General features: G+C 39.6%; 4 protein-coding genes across 7 annotated transcripts; 3 read left to right on the plus strand and 1 right to left on the minus strand.

Annotated features, from left to right (window-relative positions):
- Positions 1–21: 21 nt before the first annotated feature.
- Positions 22–3,994, plus strand: LOC148173003 (putative RNA helicase mov-10-B.1). Its single transcript, XM_088038593.1, has 16 exons — positions 22–380; positions 431–534; positions 768–876; positions 931–1,114; positions 1,160–1,284; positions 1,336–1,445; positions 1,495–1,608; positions 1,658–1,769; positions 1,817–2,001; positions 2,048–2,233; positions 2,280–2,564; positions 2,613–2,911; positions 2,959–3,268; positions 3,317–3,443; positions 3,491–3,667; positions 3,713–3,994. Exons 1-16 carry the CDS (start codon positions 369–371, stop codon positions 3,944–3,946), a joined length of 2,673 nt encoding a protein of 890 aa, XP_087894719.1. The 5' UTR covers positions 22–368; the 3' UTR covers positions 3,947–3,994.
- Positions 3,995–4,076: 82 nt separating this feature from the next.
- Positions 4,077–5,891, plus strand: LOC148173004 (saccharopine dehydrogenase-like oxidoreductase). The gene is made up of 5 exons (XM_088038594.1): positions 4,077–4,207; positions 4,273–4,475; positions 4,526–5,033; positions 5,081–5,318; positions 5,370–5,891. The coding sequence occupies exons 2-5, from the start codon at positions 4,304–4,306 to the stop codon at positions 5,733–5,735; spliced, it is 1,284 nt and encodes a 427-aa protein (XP_087894720.1). The 5' UTR covers positions 4,077–4,207; positions 4,273–4,303; the 3' UTR covers positions 5,736–5,891.
- A 65-nt stretch (positions 5,892–5,956) lies between these two features.
- On the plus strand, positions 5,957–7,471 carry mora (cysteine and histidine rich domain containing protein). 3 transcript variants are annotated; one of them, XM_088038597.1, is made up of 6 exons: positions 5,957–6,169; positions 6,233–6,483; positions 6,528–6,827; positions 6,874–7,068; positions 7,117–7,311; positions 7,379–7,471. In XM_088038597.1, the coding sequence occupies exons 1-5, from the start codon at positions 6,091–6,093 to the stop codon at positions 7,303–7,305; spliced, it is 1,014 nt and encodes a 337-aa protein (XP_087894723.1). In that variant the 5' UTR covers positions 5,957–6,090; the 3' UTR covers positions 7,306–7,311; positions 7,379–7,471. The 3 variants fall into 3 exon arrangements, with proteins under 3 accessions (XP_087894723.1, XP_087894722.1, XP_087894721.1); XM_088038596.1 differs by having other exon boundaries at positions 7,385–7,471; XM_088038595.1 differs by having other exon boundaries at positions 7,117–7,392.
- A 248-nt stretch (positions 7,472–7,719) lies between these two features.
- On the minus strand, positions 7,720–22,271 carry bchs (WD repeat and FYVE domain containing 3 bchs). 2 transcript variants are annotated; one of them, XM_088038588.1, is made up of 23 exons: positions 22,119–22,271; positions 19,084–19,315; positions 18,781–19,026; positions 18,377–18,728; positions 18,142–18,328; positions 17,894–18,092; positions 17,061–17,846; positions 16,691–17,010; positions 16,366–16,642; positions 15,581–16,316; positions 14,848–15,533; positions 13,957–14,801; positions 13,459–13,909; positions 11,584–13,416; positions 11,290–11,534; positions 10,990–11,245; positions 10,207–10,940; positions 9,925–10,157; positions 9,198–9,874; positions 8,793–9,153; positions 8,595–8,744; positions 8,435–8,546; positions 7,720–8,385 (listed from the first exon to the last, which is right to left on the minus strand). In XM_088038588.1, the coding sequence occupies exons 2-23, from the start codon at positions 19,294–19,296 to the stop codon at positions 8,094–8,096; spliced, it is 10,191 nt and encodes a 3,396-aa protein (XP_087894714.1). In that variant the 5' UTR covers positions 19,297–19,315; positions 22,119–22,271; the 3' UTR covers positions 7,720–8,093. The 2 variants fall into 2 exon arrangements, with proteins under 2 accessions (XP_087894714.1, XP_087894713.1); XM_088038587.1 differs by having other exon boundaries at positions 9,198–9,877.
- Positions 22,272–22,539: the final 268 nt, after the last annotated feature.

Consider the following 22,539-nt stretch of genomic DNA (forward strand, 5'->3'; position numbering starts at 1 on the left):
AAATCTCGTTTTTATTTATTTTCACTAGTACACTAGTACTGTGGCAAAGTATTGTTATTATAGGTTTTTTCCTCATTCCAACCTTTACAATATAGTTAAATGCAATTCTTAATGTCATTATGAATCATCTGGCGTGTGTGTAATTTTTATCAATTTCATTATCAACTTCCTAAATTCGATGTATAATTTTATCGGTTTGTTTTTTTTTCTTTATCGTGATCGTATAACTCCGTTCTAGGCAATGAATTGTTTTATTATTGTCTGGCCTATCAGCAAGCAAGGCTCGAGTTCCATTGTTACGATGGGATTCCCCTAATTTTGTAAAGTTCAATTTTGAAGGTAAAATTTGTCACAGGATTAATTTAGCCATGGGAGATCAGGTAAGTTATAAATGTTTTTATTGCCAGTACTAATATCTTTGTTTTAAAAGGAATTATTATGTGTAATTTGTAACGAACCCCGACATAACCTTGACCATGACAGCTCCGTGAATCACCGATACAATTTTACAGTATGGGCATATAATAACAACAGGTAAATTTAATTTCATTTTCCTCTAAAAATCACCCCGAAAGATATCGCGGATAAGAAATAATTAAATCTAACTTATTTTATCTTTGCTTTGAGCGTCGGCGGTCTATTTGCTAATCTCTAAAATTGGAAAAATAATACAATAATATCTACAGATACGTAATTTGAATTTTGTGACCAATTTAAATTTTTGAGACAGGAGGCGAAAGGCGTAAGAAAATTGTTCTTATTTTTAGAAAAGCTCTTATAAGCAACAGGCATGGCATTGAATTGAACGTAGAAGTGCAAAAAACTAACAACTTTGCTTTTGACTTTGAGCATAAGAAAGGAAAGTATGTGACAAAGGTAATAAAAAAATGTTTACTTTGAAGAACAAATGTGAAATCCTATTCATTTCAGGTGACTCGCGAGCAGTTACAACTTCATAATTCTACCTTCACTTTCAATTGCAAAATTAAAAATACCAGAAAGGATGCTATTTTTATCATGAATATTAATTTATTACATTTATCTCCTTATTATAATTTGACTCAAGAGCACTCTGTTGGGATAAGCAAAGACACGTTCCTTAAACTCCATCCAGGTGAGAATAATTTTTCTAATTTTTTAATTTAATGTGAAAATGTAGGTAAATATTATCCTTTCAAAATCAGTTTTACTACCAACGTTCTAACATGTGCAAGCTACAAGATTCCTTTATCTTGTGATTTTCAAACTAATGACAACACAGACTTTACCATAGTTCGATCTTTTGTAAGTTGACAATCTACTTTTAAGTCACTTCCACAAACAGTCATCTTACAGTTAACAAAGGTTGATGATCCGACAGAAGTCAAAGATAAACATGCCAAGAGTCCATTCACAAGTCAATCTTGGAAGGATGTTTCAACGATAATACCATCAACTAAAGAAAAGTAACCACCTAACAGCTATCTTTAGAAAACAACATTTTCTGTATTTTAGCCGATATGAGGACCGATACCCAATTCCTCCTAAATACATGAAAGTTCTGAGGTGGGGCTTAGAACGCTTCGATGGTATGACCGACAGTCAGGAACACATCCTGCAGGAATTGAGGTGAAAAATTAACTTAAAGGTGCGTGGTGATTATTTTTAACATTTGTAGACTCCAACTTGAAGAGTTAAAGCAAGACAATTATAATGTTTATTGGCACATTGCTCTATGGTTGGAGGAAATGGGTCAGTTATTGATGCTCACAAAATATAACATGGAAAAAGTAGGTTTTGCTCAGTTTGAGATGCTTTTTAGCTCTTTGATGATTAGGTTACAATGGACATTAAACGCAACGACATCTTAATACTAGGAGTGCCTGGATTAGCTGAAAAAAGGCCGTCGATTATACTTGGTGATTATATTAAGATACGACTGAGTGGTGACCACACGGCTTACAAAGGATACGTGTGCAGAGTTAACGACAAAACAATAGAAATATCGCATGTTGACGATGAGTAAGAGAAAATAAACGACAGTCGACCGATCTAAGTTCATTTTTAGATTCTTTTATTATCTGCAAGACGACCCAGAGGCTCCATTGGACGTTTCTTTCATGTTAGGACGACTCGTTTATGAAAGAAAACACAGAGCAGTGGACATCTTGGTCCAGAATGGTATGGTGAAGAAACTTTTTCCTTTCAAACAGTCTGTCAGAACCAACACAGCTTATCCCTTACACGACTCACAGTATGAAATAATTTCACTCAAACTTCTTGTAAAATAGTCCTTCTAGTTTCTTTAATCAGAAGATTTGTCAGAATGCCGAGCAGAAACAAGCTGTCAATAAAATTCTAAACAGCGTGCAAGATTCACCGTATATTGTTTTTGGACCACCCGGTACTGGAAAGACTGTTACCATCGTAGAAGCGATTTTACAGATCAAAAAGCGTACGAAGAAAAGGGTACTTATTTGTGCTCCTGCCAACGCAGCTTGTGATATGTTGGCAATGAAGCTGATCGAAACAGGAAAGTGTAGTCCGGAGGAACTGATCCGGATTCATTCAGAAACAAGAGATATGTATGCCTCTACATAGTTTCTTTATTGTCTTAACTAATGGACTTTCAGAAATTCCATTCCGGACAAACTGAAAGACTTCAGTAATATAGACGAAGACGAATTTACTAGGATATTGGCACAAAAACTGTTGTCGTACCGAATTGTAGTTTCAACGTTGGTTTTCATTGGCCGCTTTACTGGTTCTTATTCTCCTGACTATGTTTTTATTGATGAAGCAGCACAAGCAAGCGAACCGGAAGCTGACATTGCTATTTCGTTGGTTCCAGTTGGAGGACAAGTTGTCTTAGCTGGAGACCCGAAACAGCTTGGACCTTTGACGACAAAAGCTGCTGAGAAACTTGGTCTAGGTGGGTACCCTTGGGGTTTTACCTAAAGAAAGTAACGGATTTTATAGGTACTTCTTTGATGCAAAGATTGATGGACCGTGACGTTTATAAGCTTAATCCGAACACAGGAACTTACAATAATAATTTTATTACCATGCTTCGGCTGAATTTCCGTTCTCATACAGATATCTTGTGCTTACCTAACAAGTTATTTTATAACAATCTGTTGAAGGCAGAATCTATGGAAGCTCATCGAGACCCTATCGTGGACATCGTAATTTTTCCCAGAATCAACGGTAAGAGCAAAAACGTTAAAGGAAAATCAATAGAGTTTTGCTCAGTGAGTTCTAAAGAACAAAGAGAGGGTTCCTCTCCAAGGTAATAATCCCCATGACTTCCAAGCAAAATTTTCAATTCCGTTTTTAGCTTCTTCAACTTGTACGAACTTAGAGTAGTCGTCAAGTACGTGAAAGCCTTGCATGATCTTCCTGTCGCTCAAGCGTATAAAGTCAGAGCGAACCAAATCGGTGTGGTGACTCCATACATTCGCCAGGTACCAAATTCTCACCCCATAAACCCAATTCACACGATCATTTCTAGGTTTATAAGATCAAAGAAGCACTAAAACGTGCAGGGTACGATGACGTGGAAGTAGGTACCACGGAATCATTCCAAGGACGTGAAAAAAGGATCATCATCATCAGTACTGTGAGAGCCCAACATTCGTTGCTTCTTCATGATCGCAAGTACAACCTTGGATTTGTTAAACATGATCAGGTAAGTAGAATAAAATGGTAACGTCTTGTGATTATCTCGTTCCAGCGTTTTAATGTGGCTCTGACTCGTGCTATCAGTAAACTCATTGTAATTGGATCACCATTAGTGTTACGGACTGATCCGAAATGGTGTGAATATATCGATTTGTGTGAAAGTTATGGTACAGCTTTTGGAAATATCTTTCCGGTTAAAGATGCTGGGTTTAAGGAGGATGTGCTTAGTAGAGCGAGGTATTTTAACCATGTGGACGGTCAGTTCTCTAAAAGGAGTTTAAAATAAGATTTTAACTATTGTAAATTCACTGATGATAAATAAGTTTTTATAAAATTATTTTTTTTTTTTTAAATGGGATAATTTCGCGCATTCGCATTATGTAAAACCATCTGAACATTATCGCATCAAATGTGATCCCCCACTATAGTAACACACTAGTAACCTTGAGAATTTGTTGATTAAACCACATCACACTGATAGAATAAGTAATCAACTATTAATATATTTATTCTTGTTGAAGCTATCTCTCTTTGTGTTTAGCTCCAAGTAAGTATGCCTTATGAGTACAAAAACATTTAGAATAATGATAATTTAGCAAATAATTTTATTAGTTTTAGTTGTAAAAATTTGGAGCTAGGAAAAATGGATAAACTTGACATTGTTGTCTTTGGGGCCACCGGCTTCACCGGCAAATTTGTTATTTGCACATTGTCAAAATTGTCGAAATCATACGGTCATGCATTCTCCTGGGGAATTGCTGGTCGCTCTGAAGACAAATTAAAAACTGCTTTAACAATTTCTGCGAAAAAACTAGGTTGGTGAGCGATTAAATTCCCAATAAAATCTTCTTACGAGCTACTTTAGGTCATCCTCTTACTGACATTCCTATTATCATCGCAGACATAGAACACGAAACCACTCTGAGAGCAATGGCTCGTCGTGCCCGTGTCGTATTAAATTGTTGTGGCCCTTTTGGTTACTTTGGAGAACCAGTGGTCAAAGCGTGTTTGCAAGAAGGGACTCATCATCTCGATGTGAGCGCGGAAATTCCATACATGGAAGAAATGCAATTGAAATACCACAAACAAGCTCAAGAACGTGGAGTGTATATTTTAAGCGCTTGTGCCTATGAGAGTATTCCCGTTGATTTGGGAGTTGTATTCTTACAACGGAATTTTGGGGGGACCTTAAACTCCGTTGAAGTGATCCTAGAGTTTTGGGAGGAAGAGGGTAATCAATCGGGTACTTTTTTTAATTACAGCACGTGGGAATCTGTGCTGCATGTGTTCGAACGTGGGCAAGAACTGGAGGAGATCCGAAGGAAACTATTCCCGTATAAACTCCCTAAGTTCGAACCGGAGCTGAAGCTAAAGTACGGTTTTTAGACGTAACGTCCTCAATGTATTTATCTTTTTATAGAGTTCTTCCCTTTAAATCCAATTGTGGAAAAGGCTGGATTATGCCCTTCGACAGTATAGATCGCCCCGTTGTTCAAAGAAGTCAACGCTACTTCTACGAAAGACACGCAAAGCGCCCGATTCAAATACAAACCTACTTCGCCGCAAAATCATTTTTGCAAATGCTCCTAATCGTGTTCTTTGGTATAATTGTGTCACTTCTTGCTAAATTTTCGGTAGGGCGTGATTTGTTAAGAAAAGTAAGTGGACAATATGCATAGAAAGATTCACAATAAGCTGACTAACTTTAGTATCCTGAAATCTTCAGTGGAGGGCTCATCAATCGTGGAACTCCCAGTGAAGACAAAACAGAAAAAATTTTCTTCAGTATGACACTGCATGGGCGGGGGTGGAATGAAACACTTCTTGATGGTAATCACCAACATCTCTCTCACCCTAACAAGACCATGACGAGTAAAGTTAGTGGGCGAAATCCAGGATATGGCGGTACTGCTGTAATGTTAGTCTTGGCAGGATTAACTTTGGTCACCGAAAGGGATAAAATGCCTTCAAGCGGTGGAGTGTATCCTCCAGGATATGCGTTTGCCAAGACGTCTTTAGTTGAGCAACTTAACAAAAATGGGATCAGATTTGAGATCTTAGATCGTGATGTATAGAGAAGATTTTTGTGGCAGCTGGGTAGACTTTTTTTAACTTCTTTTTATTCAAACAACCATGAAAATCGTGTTTGCAAGTGAAGAAACTGTAAAATAGAACCTGTAGAGCCATTCCTCATCATTATTTATTAATAAAGTTACGTATTTAAAGTAAAATGGTTCAACACTTTGAAATTCCCAAACCTTAATTTAAATTGTGAGTTCTAGTGACGTATTCGCGCCTTCGATTTCATTGGTTAAGATTAAAAAGGCAACCTACTATTGGTAGATTGAGCAACCTTGTTGCAGAAATAGTCATCGAAAATCTCAAATTACAAAAATCAACAATTACAAAAACAAACTCAATTATCTCAGCATGGAAAACAGCGATGTAATGTTACAATGTTACAACAAAGGTTGTGGTCAAAAATTTTATTTCGCCCAAAACAGTGACGGTAAGTGAGGTTAGGTTACCTTTAATTTTGAATCACCGGCACTTTTCCATTTATAAATTGTAGATTCTTGTTGCCATCATCCCGGAGATCCTGTGTTTCACGATGCTTACAAGGGCTGGTCGTGCTGCAATAAAAAATGTACAGATTTTACGGAATTTCTAAATATTAAGGGGTGCACTAAATCAAAACATTCAAATGTTAAGCCCCCAGAGCCCGAGAAACCTGCAAAACAAGAAGTCAACGTGGATGAAATTATTGAAGTTAAACCAATTGTGCCTGTGGTTAAAGAAAGGCCACCTTTTGATTCACCTCTGGTAAGACTATAAGTTGTTACAAACGTGCTAAAGGAGTCTTTTAGACCGTCATGAAACCAGAGATTGCTCCATCTTTGAAGCAACAAGTTTTTAGTAAACCAGAAGTGGTAGTTGATAAGAATTCAGGAGAAACCGCCATTGGAACACCTTGTAAAAATGGGGGCTGCACTGTTTCTTATGAAGGTCCCCAAACTAATTCAACCACGTGCACTTACCATCCAGGAGTGCCTATTTTCCATGAAGGTTTAAAATTCTGGTCGTGCTGCCAAAAACGGACCACTGATTTTAATGCTTTTCTTAACCAAGTTGGGTGCAGTCAAGGTCAGCATGTTTGGTTCAAAGAGGTACTTAAATTCACCCAAAAGTCGGGGTTTTAACATGAGTTTCTAGGATGAAGACACTAAAGCAGTCCAATGCAGGTGGGACTATCACCAAACTGCTTCCCATGTAGTTGTAGCCATCTATGCCAAACAATATTGTGTACAAAATAGCGTCGTTGAGCTCAATCCCATTAGACTGAAAGCATGTTTAGTTTTTCCACAACAGTCCAATGCGACTTTTGAACTTGATCTTGAATTAAGAGGGGTAAAATTTAGGGTATGAAAAAACAAGTATACATAACTTTCTTTCTAGATTGTTGATGTAGATAAAAGTCAAGTGTACATGTTTGGAACCAAAGTAGAAATAAAATTGAAAAAAGCAGAACCAGGCAGTTGGGCAAAGTTGGACATCCCAAGGGCCAAAGCAGAGCCAGCTAAACCTAGCACCGCCGATTCGGAAATTACTCCCAAGATCGATGCGGTTGACCTTGATGATTTATAATTTTCAGTAAGTTTTGTACTCTTTATAAATGAAAATGGATTTTTACTTGGAAAGAAATTTTGAAAATAAATAGTTTTAGGAAAAGGATTAACTGTCATTGGTTAATGATGAAGCCCTTGTAGTATTTAATGCTTGTTTATTTGTAATATTAAATCAAGACATGGCATATTTACAATCTTCCTAAACCTATAGACTCTACAATATCACATACATTTATCAAATATAAGGAAATATACTTTGGAATGCACAATAGTGCACATGTATATTGTCTACAGATGCCAGTGCACACCTTTTATACCTACAGTCTAACAAATTCGGTCCTCTTTTTAATACAAAAATAATATCAATAATAATGAAGTTTTCTTTTCCGCTTGGAATTGCGCTAATACTATGTTATACATTATTGTACACAAATTCCATAAAATCAACATTTACTGTATACCAGGCAACAGATATTATTGTTCTAAATACATATTGCTTTGCATTAAATTAATACTTTCAGCTAAGCAAACGAGACATTTATATACATAAAAGTTACAGTATCGACAAAATAATATCACAAATCGTAACAAAACACGCTATAAATACTGTAAAAAGTATAAAATACACAACTTTAAAACAAGGTGATAAATTAAAAACAATAATATATAAACCACAATTTAAAACAATTAATAAAATCAAAAACAATATAAAAATCGACGTATCGGATACTAAACTCACATAAATCTATACACTTCATAAATGATTTATCTAATATGGGCTAATATATCTTTAAATTAATTTGAAACTTACTTCTCTGACTTCAAAGTGGCATAACATGACTGACACACTCTAACCGGTTTCAGAATGCGCAATCTAGAAATCTCGCTCTCAAATCTGCTGCATTTCGAGCAGAACACTTGTCCGCAATTTCTGCAGTGGTGTTTTCGCTCATAAATTGTGAATCGGATATTGCACGACGCACAGAAATCTGCTCCTTCGTCTTTTAGCCAGTGGTCAGCAGCTCGGCCGGGGACGTCACAAACGGTCCATGAAAACACTCTGCCTCGTGTATCGCCAACGTACACCGTTCTATGATCCCTGCAAAAATCATCATAACACATTACTTCTAAAAAGTAAAAGTCGTTACTTTGAAACGGCCAGAGCAGTAATGGAGGCTGGTTCTGCGTTGTCTTTGCGATCGTATGCCGTGTGCATGGTCAGTTTGCTTCTGAATACCAACTGTCGCTGCCACTTGAAACCTTTAATAGAAGGGAGTTAAATTAGAGTGGTACTAAGGGGGTAGTTACCGGGCCGAAGAACATTCATCGGGTTTATGGTGCGTTTCCGGCCTTCAGGAACCATGACGAAAGAGTCGGTAAGGCTGGTGTCTGATTTGCTTGTTCTCATGTTGGATCCGTCGTCGACCTCAAGACTGGCACTATCAGCACTGTTTCCGCCTACAATTTTCAATTCAATTTTAAGAATATTCGGAAATTTAAGCTTACCCTCGCTTTTTCTAAAACCTCCATGCACTCTGGATCGTCGTCTTCGCACCGGAACTGGCGGTGACGTTTCCTCAGTGTCACTGCAAGTCTCCTTTTCGTTCTGTTGTTCGCTCCTCCACTCCTTGCAGCTTCCTTCACCCGTTCGCGGTCGATCAATGGACGATCTTCTTGGATTATTGTCTTCAGAGAGACTACTTTCAGAGCCTGATTTCATCAGACTTCCAGAACTCTCATTTGAAACATTAATTTGCTTGACTAAGCGGTGGTGAATCGGAACGGGTTTTACCACTGTTGGTGGTTTCGACTCCTCTTTATGGGTGACAGTTTCGTCAGGAACTTGTACATAGTCGATGGACCACATCTAAAACACAACATTAGATGGTACAAATCAAATTTTCCACATACTCTTGTCACGCCGTCCGTTGATCCCGTCATGATAACATTCAATGGATCCCATTCATGTGTCTGCGAAAATGCAACACATAAAATCTGTTGCATGCGATCAGCTCTCCCGACGCAAGTGTTCACACTTGCTAATTCATCGCCGTTGATACTCCAAACGTGGAGCCAAGTCGCGGCACATGTGGCTATATCACCAGTGAGATCGTTCACAGCGACAGCAGCGATGGGACCTGCATGTCCTCTTAGTTGTCTCACGAAAATCCCTCGGGATAAATCCCAGATGATCGCTGTACAATCTCTAGATCCAGAAACGATGACGTTGTACGCGGGACTCGCTGCAAGACATGTCACGGCATCAGTGTGTGCATATAAATTGTGTTTAATGTTGAGAGACTTCTTCCGGGCTTCATATTCCCAGATTGTGACAACGGAGCTTGTTCCTGCCGTCACTATAAGTTTAGCTGAAGGACAGACGCAGGCGAGGATTTCTCCGTTGTTTTGAACGACACTTTCAGAGACGAAAACCGCTTTGTCGCTATCGTAGTTGCCGATTCTTAGTGAGTGGTCTGCGAAGCCCCACGCGACGTATTTGTTGTACATCGTGGGGATGAGAACTTTGTTTTGTTCGACGGCGAGGACAGTTTTATCCACGTGGAGGATCTGCCCCACTGGACTTTTCACTTCTGAAGAAAAAAACGTTATTTTGTGCTTAAGATGAAGATAATATCACCTTTTATTGGTTGGAGTGAAGGCCGTAGGTTATCCAAATGATGGAAAAATAGTTTCTCCGGCTGGGGCAAAGTAAAAGCTTGAACTAGAGCTCCGGTATCGATAACCGAAGTCCTGTTGTTATGACCACCCATCTTCTTGCACGGGTGAGGTTTCTTGAACAACTGCTTCGGAATCTGCCCAAAATTGTTAATAAACCCAATCGTTGCATTCTTCTTCAGAGGATCATCAATACTGTAAAAACAACATTAATAAATACAAGAAGAAGTAACAACAAACGTACTTATAAATGTCCACGTTCCCTTCATAGAACAAATGGTGGAAGACATTGACGGCATCAACAGCAGTTTGCCCTTGTTGTTTGTACCCAAAAATCAGATCAATCCAATGGTGAAGATTCTGCGAGACGTAGTCACACTCCAACGCCATCCTGTGAACTCTTATAAACTCTCGCGGATCCTGTTTAGCCCACGGTGGAAGAACTACATCCCCTAAAGCAACCCCACTTTGTTTCGCCCCTAAATCAAACTGATTCAAATTCTCCAGAAACTCCGGGAGGTAAAAGAATTCCGGAATCAGCTCTTTCACGTCCGCCATATTATGTTTAGATGCAGACAACCACGCTTCTTTGACTGAATGAAACATGCGATCCGCGAGATCAAAGTGCCCTCCTTGAAGTCGGAGAAAATGTTGTGTGAAAGGCTCACTTCTCACCAAGTAAGAACAGACAATCATAGCACTGGAGTAGTGAGTACCGTAGTGGTACGGGGGAGTTTCCCCGTGGGGGTCGTCCCATTCCTTAAATCGTTTCCGGAACTGCTCCAAACGCTCGGGACTCTGCGCCCCCATGGGTTTGGTAAAATCTCGGAATGTGGTAGGATCAGTCAAATCGAGCTCCTCTGAGTCATAATCAGCGAGAATCCAAGGAAAGACTGGAAACTGCATTAGATCGTTGTAAGATCGCCCAGCTAACGTGTTTAAATGCATGAGATACTGGAAGTTCGAGATTTCGCCTCTCTGAAAAATTCATTTGAAAAAAAAGACAAAGAGAAGAAACGAAACTTACCACCCATCGTTGGGTCACGCTTGTTTCTCCAATGAGATTGCTTAGTAAACTCGTCGCTTGCTCTACATTAGCTGTTCTTCTTTGGCCAGCAACGGATTGTTGAGCACTGTCTGCAATGCCAGTAGCCATGGCCATAAACCTCTGATAGACTTTATTACGAGCTTTTCGAGGAAAAGCCAATAAGTAGTTGCGACCGTCGCCTGAAAACACTTCCAGGGCCATGGGTTGGAGGAGATACCGTCTCTTGTGAACCTCCCTGAAAATATTCATGTAAAATCTTCCAAGAATGACTCTTTTTACCTTATATCCTCATAAGAAAATTTAGAGCATTGTCTCATAGCTCTGGAACGACGAGGAGAACCAGGATTTGGTAGAATCGGCTCGTACTCATTCACATTAGTAGGAACACTTTCGATGTCTCGAATTTCGCGGTTTTTTAACAGGGTAAACCCATCAACTACGTAACAGTGTTCTTGTCCGAAAAGTAACAACCCCTCTGTTGTATCCAACCCTTGAATCCTCGCACAACGGAACATGTGCGATATCTAAAAATAAATAAATAATAGGAACACCGTCTCACACCACGAAACCAACCTTTTCATTCTCCTCCAAGAGCCGCATCAAAGTCTGGTTATCCGGCGGCGCCGATGGTTCTTCCTCAACATCATTTTCCTCCTGTTGATCGTCAGGATCAGATTTCAACCTAGCAAGAGGCGGGAGTGGAGTCAACGGTAGCGGAGAAGGTTCCTCAATGATACTATCAGCTCTTTCTGGTTCCGTTAGACCGGTAACTCCGTTGTGATGGCGCAGTTGTACCGCCTGGTAATAAATTTTACTGTGGTGGCTCGCTGCAACTTTATATTTCAACATCCCCTTTTCGTGATCCGGACGGTATGGATAGTGTAAGTAGAATATTTCGTTCCGCATTGTCTTTTTCCGCATCCTGTGGGGGCCTTCTGTCATGTCTAGCATCCACTTGTCTAGGTAACAAGGTTCGGGAGGGCCCCACAGACCCCGTTCTCTGGTAAGTTCGTTTTCTGTTTGTAGCCATTCCTGGTGCACGTAGCGTTGGGTGTGTTGAGTGGTGTTTTGGTGCTGCTGGCGGCGCATTTCCACAAACGCCCTCAGTAAATTGACGTGATTTACCATCCACACCAAAGCTTGCTTCTTGTTCATTCTTATTTTCACTCTCATTGTGTCGTCTTTCCGCACTTTCGTTCTACTCGCCAGTCTTGTCAACCCTCCCGTGACTTTATGGATTTTTGACTGAATCTGATTGTGGAATTCCCATGGGACTCTGTACGTGGCCTTTCGTTCGGCATCTACATAATTCAACCATAGTTTTGAAGCTGCGTCAAAAACTTGTTCTCTGACCACTGTTAGATCCGGAGCTTTGGCATTATGGTTGGGAACAACCAAAGTAACTTTAAACACTTCTTCAATAGCTGGTTTTTTACACACATACAACTCCTCCCAAACTCTTAACGCGGCTCCAGCCATCAGGTTTCGTCCTTGATGAGCGTTCAATTGCTCATCTCGTGATTCTAAATCGCTGCTTGGATTCACATGCCATGTGGTTCTCATGTTTGCTTCTAGCATTATCTTCATGTCGGCTGTCAACTGGAGAAGGCAGTACGTAAGGCACCCTATAAAATCTAATTCGTGGTTTCCGGCTCCAAATACGATTAATCTGTTGGTTGTAAGTTTATGTAAGGCTTCCAAGACCGACATTTGGTCGGCGATAGTCTCTGTGGATCTAGATAATAAGAACAAGATGCTCCTGTTGAGACAGTGGTACAAACACTCCAAGGAGAGATTCCCAGTTCTGCGTTTAGCTTGACCGATTAGTTTCACAATAAAATCAAAAACTTCATGAGGATCTTTGGTCAAAGATCCTTGCCACAGTTTATCTACGATTCTTGCAGTGAGATAGAACACATTTGGGGTAACATGTTGGATGTGGGCATTCGCCAATGGGACGACAGGAATTGCAGCTTGGTCCCCCACTAACATGTCTGCTGCTAGAAGATGGTCCATGAGGGTCACCAGAATCTCAGTTTGGTAACAGATTTGTTGCGATGACGTTGAGTTCTCAGGGTACGCATCAAGAACCAAATCAATAACAGGCGAGGTTTTACCAGTGTTGGACAAACTCAAAGAATCAACAACAATAACACGGATGAAATCGATTATGAACTGTCTCGCTGGATGCACAGTTAGAGGATCACCTTCTACGGGAGTTCTAGGTACAACCATAACAGACTCTGATTCTTCGCCTGCTGGAGTTGACGCGCCACTGCTGTCGTTGCTGTCTAGCGACGCTAGAAGAGGTGGAGGAAACAGAACTGTTGCTAACGCGCCAAGAACTTCAGATGACATGAAGATGGGCATGAAGTCGGGCATGTTGTGGTACAGTTGAAATAACACCTAGAAACTGAGTTAGTTTCGTTTAAATAAGAAATTTCTTACCTGTATTATAGAAATGGTGTGATTTTGTAACCATTCAGGTAAAGTAGTTTCACCGGGATGTAAAATTGCACGCGCCATGGTCAACAAAACGACGACAGCTTCCGGGCATAAACAAATTCTTGGTGCTACACTGGTAGCGGGTTGGTTGTTGATAGAACTACCCCATAAAAAGGTCCATATGGTGTCTAAATCAAATTTGGTTTCGTTCGGTAACTGCTTTACCGGAACTCCCATTATCAATGCGGTCAGAAGGAAATATACTTCTGGTACTTCTAAATGCGCTGGTAACAGCCAGCCCAAATACTGGAATCCGGGAATGTGGAGAGCTTCGGATTTATTGTCGCTTCCATGAGAGCTACTCATCTGATACCCCAAGACCACTGCCATTTTATTGTGGGTAACTTGTTCCGTGTATCGCAGCCAACCTCCATTGCTGCTTCCTTCGCGGAACCTTTAATAGAAATTACAACGCGCTCGATTTTCAATCAAATTACTTACTTGCTCATCAGGGCGGGATTTGAGCACATCACAACGAGAATCCTCAAAGCCCAGACGACAGTAGTGGAATGTAAATGCGGCTGCATGAAAAGCAGTATCCAGTCGAAGCCCAAAGTTCTTGCGAGTTCTTCTCCGACTATGTTTCGATGAGCAAAAAGCATCGAATGGACTAAACCTAAACAACGATTACGTAGTAAAATAATCTCGCCTTCTCCTTCTCTGTCCACTTCGCCGTCTTTTAAAATTATACTTTTCTCGTTAACTGTAGACGACGAAGGGAGAGTCGCTGCTATAAACTGCCCAAACAAAAGCAAATCTGATTGTCGTGGTTGGCCACCAAGAAGTATAGACAAAAGAGAGAATAAAACTTGACGAGTTGCCACATGTTTAACTTCTGGTGTTATGTGTAATAGTTTTTCAACCAATTGTAGATCTCGCATGATCCAAGTATTGTTGCGTTTTTCGTTAGACTCAGCCGCGAGTTCATATAAGTGTTCTAAATGTGAGCGTAGGAGCTCTCCTGGTGCTTCGTGCCACACCTCCAAGTCGCATAAGAGGTCCTGGAAGGCGGTTCTGTTGGGGATGGCGGACGATTCCCGACCGCTATCAACGGTGCCTACCAAACTAAACGCGAGATGAAGAATGTGGGAGTTGAGAAGTAGTCTTTTACGTCGTAAGAGCATGGCGAGGGTTTGGTAACCTCGTTTCCGGTCCATTTCAGCTTGAGCAACTTTGTTACTTCGTACTACGCAGACTAAGGCTTTGACTCCAGCGTACAAGCTTTCTACGTCTTCCGCCATAGCTATTAGTCCTAATAATACTGAACATCCTCCCACTGTATCAATCTGCAAGGAAGAGTAAGATAACGATGAAAAACTGAGAGTTACTTACAGTAGTTGCAACGGGTCGTGGACAGAACACCCGCACCCCCAAATATCCTATAACAACTCCTCCCAGACTCCTCGCTGACCCCGCTAAGTGCCCTGCAGAGTTGTGAAGAATGCGAATCGGAGTTGCGCTTTCATGACTAGACATTCCTAGTTGTTTAGCAATGGATTTATTGTCTGTGCGACTGTAAACTTTCCGGATTTTATTCAGAGTAAGTTGAGAAACCGCTTTGGCGTTTAAACCGAAAACTACTTTTTCTTCTGAAACTAACTGCATTGTCTCTGCAGTGTTTAGACTCGGTGCTAGAAACGATCCCATATAGTGTGGTCCTAAATGGAACATTTGCGAGACCACAACTGGGGTTAAAACTTCTTCGAATAAGTGACATGGTCCCTGCTTCCAGCACAAACGGGAATATCTCCTCCAAGCTGGAGGTGTCCCAATAAAACCGTAAACTGAAGAAGCTACAGTTAAATTAGCGGAACCTCCTCCGGGGTTTTGGGAGATGTAATGCATTTTCTGCGCGTGTAATTGTTGTCCGTCTAAGTAGAGAGCGAATGAGGAGTTCTTGAGGACAGCGCGGTTGAGAACTACCACGACGTGGTGCCATTGACCTTCTTGAAGGATATCGGGGCACCAGACGCGGGCGCCGTGCTCGCCAGAACCTTCCGGTTCCCAATCTCCAACATCTGTGCACAAAATATTAGAGATTCTCCTCACATTTCTCCATACTTACGATTCGGGATATGAGTTTCTTGGGTCGAAACAATAATCGCCTTGTCCCTCGCCGACAAAACAATCGACAAGCAAACCAAATGGTCTTCTCTTCCCCCGTTGAAGTTCCTCACCAATGTCAAAAGCCTCACGCAATGTGGATCAGTCCGTGGATCTGAAAACTTGTCCACGCAAATCCACGTTGAGTAACTCAACCCTGTTTGCGGTGGAAATAATCGGTCTCCCGATCCGATCCCTCCAAGAACACTACTATCAAGAGTGGAAACTACACTGGGGGCTGTAGGCGACTGTGGGGCGATACTCGGCAAGTACAAACATCCAAAACCTTCAGCGGACATGTCGAACTCAACAAACGGTGGCAACGTGTAAGATGATTGCGCTCTAAAGTCTTTGGGGGTTGTCATGGACACAAGCGTTTTTATTCTAGTCAAAGGAACAGGTCCTCCACCCACTTCTTTGGATTCTAGAGGTAAACAACAAAGGGGATTTCCCAATCGGAGAAAATTTCTAAGATCCGTCGGTTCTAAAGCTTGAGCAGCAAGGCGTTCCAACATGTATTGGAGAGGACCGTGAAGGGGGTGGTTTTCATTTTGAATAGGTACGGAACCGATGGAGAGTAATGAACCAACGAATTCTTTGTCGCACATGACTTGCTGGTTTCTTTCGCTCCGGACGAGAGATTTAATAACTTCCGAGATGTAGAGCTGGAGAGCCAACGCTATCTCTTGTTTTTCATCCTAAACACAAAAGAACTGATTGTTTGATTGGTGTTCCAGAGGACTTTACCTTGATGCATGAGAGTAGTTGCAGCATCGCCACCACGACTCCCGGATGAACTATAATAGGATCTGGAATCGGTGGGCTCAGATTCAAAGAATTAACATTAGATCTTTTCCCAGTTGCGTTAACTTGTTGTTCTGAACTTTGTCTTGAAAGACACGGCGACTTCATCAAAACGCCGGTGTTCATGTTAGGTTTATCAAAAAGGTCTAAAGCTAAGTCGTACAGAAGTCTATACACTAGAGTTGCATAAGATAATGAAGGGCACACTGCATCAGTCAGTCTGAAACCGAGCGTTTTAGAAAAAACGATGATAAAAGGAACAACTCACTCTGGATTAATGATTGATCCGACAAACAGTTTGTGAAAAACGTCCTGCAAGTCATTAGAAGTCTGTTCCGCGTCACACTCAGAGAGAGCTTCCACTTTTTCCGACGTAAAACATCCTAACAATCTAAGAGTATCACAAATAGTGGTTTTACAAATCTCATGATAAAAGAACTTTGCGTTGGCAGGTTCGAATCTCATGGCAGTTGATATCGTTTGAAAAACTAACTGAAGAAGGAGTAGAATCTCGTGATTTGTCTCTTTCTTGCGTAATTTGCCTTCTAGAGCTACCAAGACGCTTGTCACGTACACAAATCCATTGACCTGGAGAAAGTAATAAGAAAAATTGCATTACTTTGTCAAAGTGTACTTACTTTCCTAAACACCGTCCGAGTTCTGTGCGACTCTTTGAGACACAATCTCAAAGCTTCGAGAATATCAATCTTTAATTGCAGAGCTGTTCTTGGTGCGGAATGTAAAGTGGTGAGTAATTGGGCCATGTCGTCGTCGCCACCTGTTGTTAGGACTAATTCTTTAATAATTCCCAAAGCAGCATAGCGGCACTCTGAATATTGGACTAGTTCTTGAACACACTTTGCTCCGCCACATTCTCGTAAAACGTTAGCATTGGCGGCATTGCCACCCAATAAAAGAGTGATGGCTTCGACTATCAACCCTCCCAGTTTCTCCTGACCCACTGGAATAACGTAGTCCCTTCCATTATCCTGTTTGTTTTTCTTTTCTTCCAGAAAGTTTGCATATCGGTTTAAACATGTAACGAAAACTTCTAACATACCAACTTCGCGATAAACATCTTTAAATATAACATTGTGTTTCAATATATTCAACAGGGTTTGTACACATAATATACTACACTCTACGTGATTAAGACTATGAGTTTTTAGAAAAATTGACATGGAAATCAGCTCTTTGCAAGGTACAAAATTCAGCTGAAACACCAAAAATTCGATGAGTTCGAACAATTTTCCTTGGATTTCCTCAGACTTATGGTGGATCTTTTCAGTAAACTGACTTAGAGTATTTTGGTTCTCGAGTATAAAATAATTGGCATTGTCTGAATGGTATATGCTTGATATCGCATCTAAGATGGTACAACACAAAAGCGTGGAATTAGACTTGAGGAATGTGCTTTGTAACACCTACAAACGCCATGTCAGATCAAGATTTATTAAACCGGAAGACTTACATGAAATGCTTGGATATTTCGCACACTGGTACCTCTGCCAGAAGGCTGAGGAAGTGTAAATCCGTGCATTTGAAACAAAGAACCGGTAGATGCTTGTGAGGGTTTCAGTTCGATATAGCCACACATGCACAGGGATGTTACCATTAAAACTAAGTTTCTGATTGATTCTTGCGCTTCGCTTGATTTTTCGTTCTCTAATCTGTAACACTCGTGTTAAAAAAATACTCACTAAACTGCATGAAGATTACTTTAAAAGAAAATCCGACAAAAAGAAATATCCTTGGGCTTGTCTAAAATCATCTAAAAGAGTAGATGACACTTCGCTCGAATCTTTTAAAAAACAAAACACAGTTACGAACATTTCTACTAATTCTAGAGGAGCTAATTCAGGTACTCTTTTCATATTTTCTATACATAAAGCTACGCAGCCTTTAGCTGAAACGAAAATGTTAGATAATTGTTATTAAGAATAATAAGAGTTACAATGGATATAACCAACAACTGGCGGAGTCAGACCATGTCGCGATAGAGTCATTAACACTTCAGCGGCGCTTTTCCTCCACATAACATTATGAGGAGGACACCACGATGTAATAGCCGAAAAGAGAAGCGTTAAATCGTCTTTTCGTGCCAATTCTTCGGCTGGAATTCGATGACTACACAAGCGCACCAACAATTGAACGAAAATCTTTTGTAGTAAAATCCGCCTCTCTCTCGGGGTAAAATCGCTCGAGGAATCTTTACTGTTCGCTTCGTGCTCCGACATTTCGGGTAAATCAAAAAACAAATATAAGCATTTGACTAAAGTTGATGGTACCGAGACTTCAGACATGACCTGAAGTGAATTTGTTATAATTGGAGTTTATTAGTTTGTAATGAGACAAAACCTGCACCAAAGGCGCGTCCCCTGCTGCTAGCAGATTCAAAGTAGACAAAAGCATCCATCCATTACTAGATTCTTCGCAGTTTTCAATTTCAAGAAACTTCGCTATGGCACAACTCGCAGCTTCGGTGCTTTGATTCGACGCCCTCTTTCTGATTTCAGACACCATCAACAAAGATACTTGATGGCAGAAGGCTAGAATGTCCCAGAATTTCTCGTTCATATCGCAAGTTGGACTGGCTCCAAAAACCTTTTAAAAAATTAACGTTGATAGAATCGCGTCTGACATGTCTTTATTAGATTTCACCTTGCAAAAAAGGGGGAGCATATTATACAGTTTGTCATCCCTTTCTTGATCGGATAATGGATGCGACGGATGTGTATACTCCGAAAATAGTTTTTTCAAATGCATGAGACCTAGTTGAGTGTGAGGAGATCCAGGGGCGGCGTCTGATATGTCTGATGAAGAGGCGGAGGGAGCATTGGTCCCTCCACCCCTTAATTTTCTCATGATATTCATTATTAGTGCCTAGAAGCACCTGAAATAAAGAGTTTAACGTTATTATCGATCGAAAACGGAATTGCCATTTTCAACGAGGAACTGCGATAAGATTGTGGAAATCTCAATTTAAACTAAATTTAATCCCAGATATGAGATGCAGTATTGAAATACCGAAAGAAGTTTATTGCGATTTCTGAAAACTGTTTGTTCGGATTTGAATTCTGAATGGGACAAGGAATTTCACATTTTTACAAATCGTGCGCAAACTACTTCAGACCTTGAGCGACTAGTCTTATCAGATTCTGTGATTAGTAATTCTGCTATAATTAGGGTGCGTGCAGAACAATTTTTCTGGCAACAAAAATAACACCTGGAATTTTAATACTAAAATAAACGTTTGCGCTAATCAAATTCTAAGAAAAAACAACAAGAAAATAATGAGAAGTCAAGCCTGTGTCAGTGACTTGAAAAATTTATCTTGATGATCATAACAAAGAAAGTAAAAGTGTCGTATTTTCACGGGAATCTGCATAATAAGAGGAAAGGAACACCTTATTGTCTTATATCCTCTCCCACGCCTATTTTTTAGGATACACCTAAACCATAAACTTGACAATGCATTCTTAGAACAGAGAATAAGAAATTTGTTCTGATTTGGAATGTGTCGCGTCCCAATTTCAGTTGAGGCTGATTTATAATTCGTACAGGCAATTTTGTAAGAACTAATGGCTCACCTACGCAATAATGGATGTAAAAAAATTAATTATTCATAATAGCGTTTCGTCTGGGGTTTCTTTCATCCCCAATTTCGCCTACATTCAATCTCAAATAAACCTTTCATAAATAAATGAGTTAATAACTGAAGCACTGCTCATCGTTATTAATGAGGTAATAATTAGGTATGAGGTTGTTTGCGTAAAACGCTTGAAAAAACGTCACGTCGAAGCATCATTTGGTTACGAAAGTGGCAAAACATGCTTATTTATGCTTGCTATTATGATTCACTCCAATCTGCACCATTTAACGGGAAATAAGAAATTATTTTTCTACAAAATCTTAATTAGTGTTAATTGCGTTATTTAATGTAAATCGTTTCAAGCACACGGTTTCTCATCAACGAACTATAAATTCCCATTAAATATTCATTTCATTCTCATTTTTAATACACCGATGATTGATTATATTCATTTTTAAAAAGATCATTTTATCAGTATCTTCGAAAATCAATATTGGTTGATTCATCATTTTGTTTAGTGACAGGCTATTTTAAAACACAAACAACGAGTGAATTATGACAGTTTTTATACACCTATAAATATAAAATGAAACCCTCTTCCACACTAAAATGTAATAAACAATGCTAGCTCGTTAAATAAATAATTTTATCTTGTTTGTAACTCTACCTTTACATAATCCAGTTCACTGAAAGCGACACCAACTCCCTCGTCAACGTCCGTCATTAAAGAAATTCTGAGAAAGCATCTTCTTCGAGTCGATAGATTAACTTCGAATTAGTAGAAGATAATGGGAGATTCAGTGTGAAACTTTATTGATAAAGGGAGCTAAATTGACAAAATTCGTGTCAATGATTCACAGGTTGTTTATAGAACCTGTAATATTTGATAAGTGATAAAAAAACCGCAGACCTGTGGCGGAGATGAGGATTTCCTGTTCGACCGATTATTGAACATTAATTGTTTAACAACGTAGGAAATATCTAATTGTGTGAATGGCTTTTCAAGGAGTATTTAATTCTGACACTAAGCGGTAGATTTTTAGAACTGAAGGGAAAAGGTTTAGATAATCATTTTATACTGGTAGCCAGAGAAAAAATTAGTATCACTCTTCAAATATTTTTCCACACATTTTACATTTCTATTTGCCCTTTTTGATAAGACAGAAGACACGTGGAAATAAAACTGAATAAAAATAAAACTTCAGTGTGAATACGATTAGTCACAATTTGAATGGTCTATTTTTAATTGTAGTTCCTGCTTTCGAAAAACGAAGCTAAAACGAGTGAAAAATATAATCTCTATTTCTAAAAACATGCACAGTATATTATGCGAAGAATGAGGAACTAAAAACAATAAAATGAAATCAACAATCGACAAATACGAACAAAAAAAAATGTAATCATCAATTGATAACCTTGGAACTTTGAAATATCCGTAAATAGTCGCGAGCTTTGTTTTTTTTTTCAATATAACAAACGCGACGACTCAAAGACTGAAGTTTTTAACAAATCAAATATTTTAGATATAGACGTGAAGATAGGAAATGAAAAAAGACGAAATTTCCGACGATGTTTCCGCTGCAAACATATTAAATTTTTCAGTGTGGTTTCGTATTTCAAAGCACAATTGAGAAAAAAAAACAAATACAAAGTGTTCTTTACTCATGTTTATAAACAAAAAAATATAAATATTTCGGTACAGTGGCAAGTTACAATAATAACATGCTAAATTGGTCCGGCGCAACCACCATTATGCCATCATTAGCGATATAAAGGCACTCAAAAAACCTGTAAATTACCACAGATAATAAGTCATGAGGCAAATTTAAAACCTACGACCGCATAAACGATAAATCTTTGCCATGACTTTTTCCACAATCAGCAATATGACACACTGACCCAAAAATATATCTAGGGAACCCCGTCGATTATTTGCGAATCAAACGCATTTAACAACACTGTGACTCACAAATTAAATAATTTATAACACCACAGTAAACGACAACAAAATTGAAAATGGAAGGCTAGAATCGATTAGTTTCTGTAGTGAAATGCAGCGCATTTATGATCTTTGATAATTGAAGGGTGGAAAGGACGTTTTTACCTGTTCAACATTACGACGATGTGTGTTTTCATTTTACACTAAATACGCCCATTTGGTTTGTATAAGTTGGATGACAGCTGACACCGCATTTATGTTCCACACAAACACAAACCTGCAACACTGCTTCGGCTACGAAACGATGATGGCTCTATTTCGGACGAAACGTTCTGTGAGTCGGCGTGGTAAAGAGAGATAGCTTGAAGTCCTGACGCAAGGAAAAGAAATCCTGACGTGGTTCCGCATGGGTGCACTGGACGATTTTTTGGGTTTTCTTGGGCTTTTTACGGGTTTTGGGAAAAGGAGGTCAAGTCGTCATCTATTTGTACACTTATCGCCAAAAATTGAGGTCTTGGCGTTTTAAATTCTAGGATAAGAACTTGAAGTGTGGACTACCTACGTCCTGTGAAAAAGGTTCAGGATT

Source organism: Gnatocerus cornutus, chromosome 6, assembly GCF_029298725.1.
Source record: "Gnatocerus cornutus isolate USDA-ARS CGAHR chromosome 6, icGnaCorn1.1, whole genome shotgun sequence".
Lineage (NCBI taxonomy): Eukaryota > Metazoa > Arthropoda > Insecta > Coleoptera > Tenebrionidae > Gnatocerus > Gnatocerus cornutus.